General features: G+C 48.6%; 1 protein-coding gene across 2 annotated transcripts in view; it reads right to left on the minus strand.

Annotated features, from left to right (window-relative positions):
* Positions 1 to 12,111, minus strand: part of RyR (Ryanodine receptor) — a 313,565-nt gene that overhangs the window by 114,016 nt on the left and 187,438 nt on the right. For both annotated transcript variants that reach the window (XM_075673606.1, XM_075673605.1), the window contains exons 61-62: positions 3,679 to 3,769; positions 1,400 to 1,540 (exon numbers count right to left, since the gene is read on the minus strand). In XM_075673606.1, coding sequence (XP_075529721.1) covers positions 1,400 to 1,540; positions 3,679 to 3,769 — 232 coding nt within the window. The remainder of the gene's footprint in view (positions 1 to 1,399; positions 1,541 to 3,678; positions 3,770 to 12,111) is intronic.

Below are 12,111 nucleotides of genomic sequence, written 5' to 3' on the forward strand. Positions count from 1 at the left end.
AATTGGAGTTGTGGCCTCTGCAACACTAACTTCTCTAAAGGCTGCCATATATGCAAGACAGTTTGCCCTGAAAGAATGTGCAGTCAAAGGATGTACAGTCACAAAACGTACGAATATGACGCACACTTTTGCTCTAGGAGCCATTTTCAGTTTTCCACATCCAGACTACAAGTACTAGGCTTGTGTGAATATTCAATATTTTTGAGTATTCAATCGAATATTATGCTATTTGATATTCACTTTGGCTTGAATTTGAGTATTCAAAGTTTTCAAAGCATTCGAAACAAACAAGTATACATATCTTTCTGCATGCAAGCCGCACCCGCAATTACGACACCTCAGAAAGAAAAGATCTGCATAAATTACCCACAGGAATAAGTACATATAATGCCTAAATCTTTGTAACGACAGTCTCCATTTACAGATGCATGAATCGTCCACAACGTATATTTGGTCAGCGGTTCAGTTCCCCATCTCTGTGGTGACACTGATGAAGTTGAATTTTGCCCTAAATGTAGTTTCATGACAGCATGAGCGACGCTGCCATGAAACCACAACTCGAGGGCAAAATTCCCATTTCCATGGAGCCTTCCAGAGAGCTGCACCACTTCTGTGAATAAATTTGCATCTATGCAGCACTAAGGCGTAACTTCGGTGGCCAACACCCAGAGAAACCGTGCTGGCTGATCCCAACATCCGAGGCAGGTGCGGTGGTGGACAGCAAACCATCATGGGAACTTTGCTGCTCATTAGCTCATTAGTGATTGTACTGCAGATCATGCGCACTGGCTAGACTGAGGACCGCAAAAGCAGCGAGCATGCCTATCAAGTTTGTCTGTGCACTTACAGAATGAACTGCGTGAGCTCGCATGTAGATAGAAAGCAACAAGCTGAATTTGCGCAACACAGCATAAACAGCTCGCATCACGCAGCCACGACCCCACTTCACAGCACCGCAGCGATGCATAACAGGCAAACGTGAAATGCTCCCACGGCCTTGGACACCACAAAATGTTATGAATATCAAAGCACAACCACTACCTTCTACACTTGCGAGCCCTCCTTAGCATGCATGTCTAGGAGCATCAAAGTGGTAAGTGCTTACATATAATAGATGACACCTAGACATCACCACGGAAAATTACACTATCCTTGTAGCCATATCCAAGAGACAGCAAGCTGTGTGTACCTTTTGCCCCTTAAGGGCTCCGTTCTGGAAAGTTAACGTTGTAGAGCATTGCTATTGACCTAAAGAAAACAAACTCACTCCTCTCAAGATAGCCAAAAATAGATGGCCCGTGTCTGTCTTTTGTCAATGGCCCATCTTATAATTACCAACTAAATAAAGGCCTCTTTGAGACACTAGTCAAAAAGAGGGAAAAGGGTTGCAGCAACTGACCATCTTGGACAGAGAATCAAAAATGTTGGTGAAGAGTAGCATGGTGAGTCGGCGCTCTTCTCCCGATGCTGTCCCGTAAGCTCCCTGGCCACCGCTGGCGCTGTAGTAGCTCTTGCATCGCTCGTAGTGCAGGGTCAGAAGCTGAAAATTAAAAAATACACATGAACATTAGAAGCGCGGCATATTGAGCTACATGGTTCTCTATTGTCATCGCAAAGACGTACAGCAAAAGTAGCGGGGAGTGCAACAACATCATTCATGTCTCTCTGTTGTGTACAGCGTGAAACAGCTGAGATGACACCTGCAACACTGAGAACATGCGCCTTGCCTTTAAAAATGTGTGCATATAAACTAAAAGCGTAAATCTTCACTTAACATCCGCATGTGAAAAACTACTCAGCCTTTCAGTCCACACGTAATGCCACTTTCTTACACATACAATAAATTGCTATATGTTTCGCGTAATTCTTTTAATGAATCACTTCTACTTACAGCCATTGAATATACTGTCAGCAAGCTACGAGCATTATCTCCCAACAAGTGCAGCGACTTAACATTCAAGCAGCTGCTAGCAATACGGTTACAGGAGCTATGTGGCTATCATGAAGCTAGAATGCTTCAGAACAGATCAGTGAAAATTCGAAGTACAAAACTGTAAAAAGACAGAGAATGTATGTAAACCAGGCAAACACCCTCTTGTACATTCCATGTTCTGTTTTCATTGTCGTCATCATACTTTTCCTAAATATGTGGCATAAACATGGGATAGGTATTAATAGCCAATTCCAGAAATTAGTTTCAAAGAAAAGTAAATCTCTGAAAATGCTGTTAACAATATTGCAGGCGAAAATATCTGTTAAAAGCTAATTTACGAAATTATTGAAAAAAAAACTAAACCACTTTTAAAACGCCACCCCAAAACTCGAGTAAAAGCAGCATGTGCATGTTGATTTTATTAGCCGTAGTAGTCTCAATGAACTTGTATACAGTTGATGTCCCTTCATTCAATTCTGACAGGGCCGACGAAACTAGTTCAATTATCTGACTGGTCTAACTAAACAAAGCGCAGAAAAAAATGATGAAATGCACTGTTGATTCACTTGGTTGTATCTGCCTTTAAATTTAGCTTTGCCGCAGTACAATTTTGTTATGTGGTAAGCATATCAAGCGGGGAAAGGTGCCGCTGAATTATGGGACACAGCACGAGTTCATTAACTTACATGTGTGGGTGCGCCATCTCTGGTCACAGTACGAGCACCGAGACGCCTAATAAGTTTACTGCCAGACTTTCAGAGTTTTAGATAGACCCCTACACTTTTGTGGCTTGAAACATTCTCTCGACTTTTGGAGATTTTTCACCTTACCACCTTCCTTTAAACTAGATTTCGCAAAACACAGATGGTTTTTCCACAATTCTCGGTGCATGATGCATGTGCGCGCCTATAATTAAGGGACACATACTACACCCCATTAACGGTCTCATATATGAGACACGCATGGTGGGCAAAATGGGGATTCAAATAGCCACAGAAACATTGGAAACATCTCTGAATAGCTGCTAGTATGCTGATTACGCATTTAGGTGCTCGAAGTGTGGCCGGAGATGGTTCGTACGCATCTGTATAATTAAAGAACATGTGCTATGTTTCATCACAGTAGCCCCGTTCAATTCTTGGTATGTTTCACCTCATCGCACAGCTGTATTGCTGCGAAGTCGCTTTGTCAAGTTCAAATACGAGGGCGAATCAGAGTCCTTGCCCACTTTGCAGTGCGCTTTCTTGGAACCGCCACAGGCAGTCTCCTTGTGCGTGGCCAGCAGGTGGGTGTGAATAGAGACACAAGTTGAGGTTCCCCTAAAGGGCGACTAATGACATTGTTGCATGTGACTTCCGCAGCGGTGCTCTGGCAGGTGACCTTGGAGTATGCGTGATTCGGGGAGATTGCGCGACGCCAAACAGGATACAGGACCACCGTTATTGTTTTGTGTGCGTGTGTCATTAACATGCCTATTTTCTCAAGATACGTTGAGCCTCTGTAATAAACTTAACTGAATATGTAGAAAGATATAAGCAGTTTCTCTAGCCTTGGATAACTACAAACAACCCATTATATTAAAATATACATAACCATAGCCTGAAGTTTTTTAATGCATCATAAATTACAATCCTGCGCAATGCATATATCTCACAGTCCGTGACGATGGAATGTTAGGACAATTTGGTGGAACCAATCTGCTGGGAACTTATGAATACCTCGCATTGCCTTTCATTTATACTCACCCTGAGGGCAACGGCGGTGTACTCCGTGATGACTGAGACATCCACCGTGAGTTTCCTCAAAAGGCGCAGAAGCATGCTTGGCTGCATTTCCCTGTACACATCAAGATGTGTCATTAGTTTAAATAGTGAGTTGCAATAGTCTTGGCACTTTTGTTTCTTGGTATCCCTCCATCACCACCTTCTTTAGGTACACATCAGGGCAAAGGCTTCTATTTCCATGAAATATTCACCAGGAACGTAGTGGCCAATTACAGCTCCAGAGTGGCCACACTTCCTGTTGTGTGATGGCAATGTCCTTTTGAAGCTCACCAGGCCTTCATAGTTTCGTTGACCCTCAACTAACATTGCCCCATTTGCCCTTTGGCATGTTTTAAACTAGAATCAGGCAACACTTTAAGCCAGATAGATGTAGTGATAGCTCAGATGGACATTACAAATTGAAGCCATTGGGAACATCAGCCTGTGCAGGAACCAGTTGCTGATGTCCATTAGGTCTATTGTTGTTTCCCGTAATTAACAATTATGTTTTGATTGTTTTATTCAGCCACTGTCATACTTACACAAGCAATAACGCCAGAAAGGTCCTCTTATAAAGGAAAAAAAAGAAACAACATAAGTGTTAATGATTGGTTAATACAAACTAACAACTTGGAATGCATCCGAATCTGCGCAATAGAAGTGGAAAATTTTAGCATGAAACGACCTACAGTTATCTACAACAATGTATGCCTGTGCAGGACTATCTGAACGTTTGTCAGCCATCACAGAGACAAACCGCACTCAATGTTATATTAATAACAGAAAAGTCATGCACTATATGCCAAGTCACAACATTTGCTTGCAGAGACGATACCTCATGGGTTCACAGTGCAGTAGAGTATCGTGCGTTAGGGTACGTGGTAGAACTGCTTTTTGCCCCCTCCCCCCTCCTCTTAGTTTAACTCTCACTCATCATAGACCTTGATCTCACCTGTATTTTCTCCCTAGGACATTGGGGGGTCAGCATTACAGAAAAACATCTCGTGTTATCCATATTAGGAACAAGGTTCCAGATGTTGTGTGACATGCATTCTTAAGCTGACGATCGCACAAGAAGTGAAAAGAAGCTCACGCAACGTATTCCTGCCAACACGGTACGGTGAGCAATGCAGAGGGCAGTAATGCCCCCTGTAATTGAGACTATTGTCACAATAAGTGAGCAATTTGTGGCGATATATTGAAGCTGCACCAGTTGATACCATGAGCATTGTGCCTGCACTGCCTGACACACTCCTACATTGTTAAGGCGTGCCGCTACAGATGGGTCAACATGTCCAGTGTATCGAATAGCCAATCACCAATCTCTGTTGCTGTAACCGATGAACAACGAAGCAGACTTGCCCTAGCCACTGAAGTTCTTGGTCACTGTATTTTGCTTCTGCTATGTAACTCAGCTATCATTCATTAGACTGTATCATTCATTACCAAGCCAAACTTCTGGCCTAACAGAAAGCCTTACTTTATGGGACTGAAGAGAAACAAATGCTTTGCACTTTCCTATAAGCCCTTAACCTACCAAAATTTATTTAATGCACGTGCATTAAAGGGACCCTGAAACGCTTTTGACGATTTTCTACAAACGTATTGAGTCGTTAGAGTAGGTCCTTCTGATCAATAATTGACACATCTAAGTGCTCCGCGTAAAGCGTGTAATTTATTATAAGGTTTTAAATATGCACATCGCTGCCGATCGCAGCGCACTGCTCGGCGGAATTTTAAGCCGCCCCTACCCATATGACCGAAATCACCCATACGACGTCAGTGGGGCGAGCTATCCGATTGGCTGACAAGGGCGCGTGATCGATAATTTTTCCAACTTTACGGTAAACAAATTATCTTCGTAATAGTTGGAATGTTAGTTAATTTGTTTTTATGAAAAGAAAGTAACATAAAGAGAATGCACAAGAACAATTTTTCAGTACACTTAAGCACTTCCGGCACACAGCGTGTGTCGTCTGCTTGTGTTACAACGTACTCCATTTTGAAGAGAGCTCCGCGGTCAGAGTCGGTCTCAGTCTTTTCGCGAGCACTATGATTGGACTTTGTTGCCTTGTGGACTGCAAACGTAGCGACTGGCAATATGTCAAGCTGCGACATCGTGTCCCTCTGCAAGGCAGCGTACGAGCGAACTGCCTGCTGCGCATCAGACTGCCGCTATCCGATCGGCGCCAGGATTTGCGCGTTTGTGGCCGTCATTTTACACCGGAAGATTACTAGCGCAATAGCATTTCGCGAGTCCGGTATTAGGGCAGACGCAAGCGCAAGGGGACAGAGTCTGGCCGCTTAACTGTGCCGTAACGGGATAAGCCATGAGATGAGCAGAAGGGCAAATATGAATGGTCTGCATGGTGCAGCCACCTGGTGGCACAAAGCTCAACCATACACAGTAGCAGCAACGAAGTGTATTCTTCTTTGCTGCTGGTGTGTATTTTTCGCAGGAGTGTAATCATCAACACTTGTTTTTATAAATGTTCAAATTGTTTTACACTTGGTTAGAGCAATATTAGCGCTTTGTTTGGCTGGTTAAGCGCTGCGCCAACAAGTGTATGGACCGTGCAGACCGATCAGGCCGCTCACGTACGTCTATGCTAATGTTCCTTCATCAGCTTGAGTTTATGCCTCCAGTCATTTGCCGAAATGACCAGCTTGCCTGTGGTTACCGGAATACAAAACACGTTCGGCACTACGACAGAATGCTTGCAACGCACGCTGCTTCGATAGCTCTCGCTTGGGGTCGACGGCCAAGCGGCTAGCGGAGAGGTCTCGCGCGGGCGGGCTCCAAAACAACCGGAAGTGGACGATGTGATGTCGCATCGTGACGCTGAACCAGTGAAGGCGGAGCTTAGCCCCGCTCGCTCGGCGAACGAGTTGAGGACGAAAAGCATGGCTAGGGAGGAGGGTAACTTCTAATCGCTTGTAGCTCCATTAATACGTAACGCTTCACTTAAATTGTGGTGCGAATGTTCTACTTAAGCTGTACCCTACGCGTCTACAAAATTTGTCCGAACCGTTTCAGGGGCCCTTTAAAAGAACAATCAGCGAATGAGTGTCACAGTTGTAGAGGTCGCCACATTTCAGCCCCATTTGTTAGGCTGCCACCAGAGTGTGGCGCCCCCTGTGATCTGTGTGTGTCTATATATGTTCGGGCCCAATAAAGAAGGGGCATTCCCTTTTCGTCCAAGCAAGGGGTCGCACGTTTCAGTCCGTCCCTGCGTGCTCGTGCCCCGCGCGGCACCAACCACGCGACATGGTGTCAGAAGCGGCCAGATAACGCCCCCCTGCCTTAGCCGCCACCTCATAGGAAGGCACCAAGATGTCCCTCGAGACCGGCAAGCCGCCAAAACTGTACGGCGTCAACTTCCAGCCGCCGGCACCGTTCGACTTCGCGAACCCGCCAACGTGGGCGACATGGCTCAGCCGCTACGAAGACTACGCAGTGGTTTCAGGACTGACGAAAGCGTCGGAAGACATGCAGGTACGCTCGCTACTGTACTGCATGGGCCCGGAGGCCCGCCCGCTTCTCGAGACTTTCTCGCTCGGCGCCCAGTCGCTCGCTTCATACCAAGCCGTTGCCACCCGCTTCACTGAGCACTTCGTGCACCCGGCAAACGAGCTTTACGAATCGTCACGGTTCCACAGACGCGTTCAGCTGCCCAACGAAAGCGTCGACGCGTACTACGCAGAACTGCGCAGGATGGTCAAGCGCTGTAACTATCCGTCTGCTGCTGTCGAGGAAAGGCTCGTACGCGACCGGTTCGTCGTCGGCCTCCGCGACTCCCGTCTCTCGGACCAGCTGTGCCGGAACGCGAAGTTGACACTACAGGACGCCTGGACACAAGCCCGTCAATCCGAAGACGCCGACAGGGAAAAGGCATTGCCCCAGAACCGCACCGAGCACTCCCGCGAGCTCAACCTCGACGCCGCAAAAGCTAGCAAGTTCCCCTCTCGCCGCCGCTCCGCCGCTAAGCCTCGTTCGCCGCAGTCGCTAGCAGAGCGCTCACGCGAGCCGTCCACATGTGAATTCTGCGGCCGCGCGCCTCATCGACGTTCAGACTGCCCGGCCCGTCGCTCCACCTGCAACTTCTGCAAAAAGAAAGGCCACTTTGCCGAAGTATGCCGCTCGCGGAAGTTCAAGCAGTACAAGCTCAGCTCCGTTCACCTGCACGCCGTCGCGACGCCCGCCTCGGCAAAGTTCGTCGACGTCACCGTTGACGACTACACAGCGCAGTTCAAGGTCGACTCCGGAGCCGAAGTATCTGCTGTTCCCAGCGACTTTCCTACCTTGCCTGCCACACTCGACCAAGTCGACACTCTGCTCACTGGCCCAGGAGGACAGCCACTGCGCGTGCTGGGCTCGTATATGGCACGACTTCAGTGGCAAGGGAAAACAAGCTGTCAGCGCCTCTACGTGATCCAGTCTCTCACTGTGCCTCTTCTGGGACTGCCAGCGCTCCAAGCTCTCCAAGTAGTTCGGTTTCTTGATCAACTCAAAACTTCAAAAGCGACGCTGCACGCCGAGCTCTTCAATGGATTGGGAACCCTCAAGGACGAATACAACATCCGGTTGAAACCCGATGCCGTACCTTTCTCGCTAAGCGTACCTCGCAGGATCCCCATTCCGCTGCTCGAGATTGTCCGCCGCGAGCTGGACAAATTGGAAAGCGCAGGCGTGATCCGTAGGGTCGACAAGCCAACACCATGGTGCTCGGGTCTCGTCGTCGTCCGGAAAGGCGATGGTTCCTACCGCCTCTGCGTCGACTTAACACAACTCAACAAGGTCGTCCTTCGTGAAAGACATATTCTGCCAACTGTCGAGCAAGTCCTTGGCCTCCTCGGCGATGCAACAGTTTTTTCGAAGCTGGACGCGACCGCAAGCTTCCACCAGGTGAAGCTCGCTGAAGACTCCCAAGAGCTTACGACATTTATCACCCCATATGGCCGATACTGCTTCTGCCGGCTCCCCTTTGGCATCACCTCCGCACCCGAGTACTTCCAAAAGCAGATGGCAAGAATCCTGGAGGGCCAAGAAGGAGTCGCCAATATGATAGACGATATTTTGGTTTTTGGACGCACCCGCCAGGAACATGACGCCAGACTGAGCCAGGTGCTATTTCGCCTTGCAAAAGCAGGTATCACATTGAACCAGGACAAGTGTCGTTTCGGGGTACCCGAGGTCTCCTTCCTCGGAGTTGTCGTCTCGGCACAGGGCATCAGGCCAGATCCGGGCAAGGTCGAAGCAGTCAAAGCCATGGAAGCCCCAACGGACGTCGCTGGCGTTAGAAGACTGCTCGGAATGGTGAACCATCTTGGCAGGTTCTTGCCACACATCTCGGACGTCACGGCTCCCATCAGAGCCTTACTGAACAAGTCTGCGAGTTGGGTGTGGGAGCACGAGCAAAAGGCAGCGTTCGATAAAATCAAGGAACTCTTGACGTCAGACAGGTGCATGGCCAAGTACCACCCGTTGTACGCCACTACGGTGTCTCCAGACGCAAGCTCATTCGGACTCGGCGCAGTTTTCCTACAGACGCAACCCTCAGGAGAGTGCCGCCCAGTCGCATTAGCTTCGAGGTCAATGACCGATACCGAGCAGCGTTACAGCCAGACTGAAAAAGAAGCTTTGGTAACGACGTGGGCTATCCAAAGGTTCGACGAGTTCGTCCGTGGCATCCCCTTCGACGTCGAGACTGACCACCTGCCACTCGTTTCGCTTCTGGGCAAGATGGAACTGGACGTGTTGCCGCCTCGTATTCAGAGACTACGGCTGAAGACTATGCAATACCAGTTCCGTATGCTGCACGTGCCAGGAAAGCTGCTAGCCACAGCTATACGTTGTCGCGCATCACCTACAAGCCACCCACTCCTCTAGACACCATCGAACTTTTTGCAGCACAGGTAGTCGGCTGCACGTCGGAAGTCTTGCCACTCAGCCCTAAAGACGTGCGACAGGCACAAGAGTCCGATGGCGAGTGCAAAGCCCTCGCTTCCTACTGCCAGAATGGTTGGCCTAAAAAGACCACGATACCACTGCACCTTACAAAGTACGCCTCGGTGGCAGACGAGCTCTCTGTCTGCGACGGTGTTCTGTTGAAGGGCGCCCGGTTAGTCATCCCATCGTCCCTTCGGCCAGCGGTCTTGACGCTGTTGCATGAAGGTCATCAGGGCATCAACAGGACCAAAGCCCTAGCTCGGGAGTCAGTTTGGTGGCCCGGTATCTCGACAGACATCACCTCTCTCGTTGCCAACTGTGAACAGTGCGCTTCCTCCCGCATGAACTTTGCCGAGCCCCTGCTCTCCACAGCCCTACCTGGACATCCCTGGGAATTCCTTGGAATAGACTTGTTCCACCTCAACGGCCAGACGTTCATCCTGGTCGTGAACTATTACTCAAGGTTCCCTGAGGTGGTGACCCTGAGGAGCACGACAGCTCAGGCAGTCATTGACGCTCTCAAATCCATCTTTGCCCGCCATGGAATCCCGCAAGAAGTCAGGTCCGACAAAAGCCCACCGTTCTCGTCGCAAGAGTTCGCGGCGTTTGCAGCGTCATACGGCTTTAACCACAGGACCGGCAGTCCACACTACGCTCAATCGAACGGAGAGGCGGAGAGGAGGGTGCGGACTATCAAGGACCTGTTTCGCAAGTCAAAGGATCCTTATCTGGCTCTGCTCAGTTATAGGGACACTCCAGGAGTCAACGGCTTTAGTCCAGCCCAGCTGTTGATGGGACATCAACTGAGAACCAGAGTCCCAAAGCAAGGCTCCCAGCTATGTCCCAACTGGCCCCCAATGAAAGAAGTCGTCGCCAAGGATGCGTCTTACAAGCAGAAGCAGGCCGACAATTACAACAGGCATCATGGAGCTCGAGACTTGCCGCCACTCCAAACAGGTCAGCGCGTCTGGGTGCGACCCGATCAAGTGCAGGCTATGGTCCTCAGTCCGGGGCAAAGACCAAGAAGCTACGTGGTCGAAACGGAGCAAGGTGGCTCCCTACAGCGCAACCGGCGTCACCTAGTGCCTTTTGGGACTACTGCCTCCGGAGAGAAACCACCACCACTGCAGCAAGTTCGCTGTCAGGAGCCTTGGCCTGCCAACATCGTGGAATCAACGGTCCCCCTCGGACAGTCCGTGCAACAGTCCCCTGCAGCCAGGGACCGCAGTGACGGTGTGACTCGAACACGTTACGGCCGGCCTATCGTTCCGCCACGCCGTTTGAACTTGTGAAACTTTTGAGGTGTCTGGCTTCCTGAATCTCTCCCGTCTAACCTCCAATGCTTCAAGGGGGGAAATGTAGAGGTCGCCACATTTCAGCCCCATTTGTTAGGCTGCCACCAGAGTGTGGCGCCCCCTGTGATCTGTGTGTGTCTATATATGTTCGGGCCCAATAAAGAAGGGGCATTCCCTTTTCGTCCAAGCAAGGGGTCGCACGTTTCGGTCCGTCCCTGCGTGCTCGTGCCCCGCGCGGCACCAACCACGCGACAACAGTGAAGCATACCTGCCTTGCAAGTACGGCAGACAATGTTAGGTGGCAGTATGGTGTAGAGGTGCAGTGTCGAGATATGGGCCATCAAACTTGCGATAAAAAAGCACTGCTGATCCAGTTAGGCTTCACCAAAGCACAGTGTTATGCACTGGAGCACAAAAAATAACTAGAATGCCAATGCATCCATTTCACACTTTGGGAATGAACGTCTTGAAACTGGTGTCGTCTTGAGCATTTGTTCCAAGTAGATGTGCTTAGCGAACTCATCAGCCACAATTAGTAAATTTGCTAAAGCACAGTCGAACCTCGACATAACAAACATGGATACAGCGAGTTATCGAATAGAATGAAGTACATGAAACCATTATCTCACCGCAACTACAGTGTAACAGATACATTTATAATGAACAGTGGATATAACGAAGCTATTTTTGTGTCAGATGCACATTCATAAGAAGGTTTGACTTACTGCAAATTAATTAGTTAAGAACTTGGTGGTTTCGTGCTTATTAGTCAATTGTGCATTTTGATATCTCATGTACGTAATATGCTCTTCAAGCAATCCAGCTCATGAACTAGAATTGCGCTACCTGTCACAGGCGATATTAAAAAAACTCTGCATATTCAAAAAACATGCACAGCATTTTAAAAGAAGAGAAATTGTAAATTGATTAACTTGCTCGCTTTCACTTGCATGCAATTACAAATGCTTATGCAGCTAAAAAAATCTTCAGTGTTGGCTGATGAATAGTAGTATATTTGGCTGGTTGTGTTTGAGTGCTCCAGAGCAGCAGGCTGAAATCAAATTCCCGTTACAAATTTGGATAGTTCTTTCAGAGTGCTGCAGTTCAGCTCAGGGTGCACAGAGGATCTCTTCTTAGGCCCAGGAGCATGACCGAAATCTGGAAGAATTC

The sequence above is a fragment of the Dermacentor variabilis genome, chromosome 11 (genome assembly GCF_050947875.1).
Source record: "Dermacentor variabilis isolate Ectoservices chromosome 11, ASM5094787v1, whole genome shotgun sequence".
Classification (NCBI taxonomy): domain Eukaryota; kingdom Metazoa; phylum Arthropoda; class Arachnida; order Ixodida; family Ixodidae; genus Dermacentor; species Dermacentor variabilis.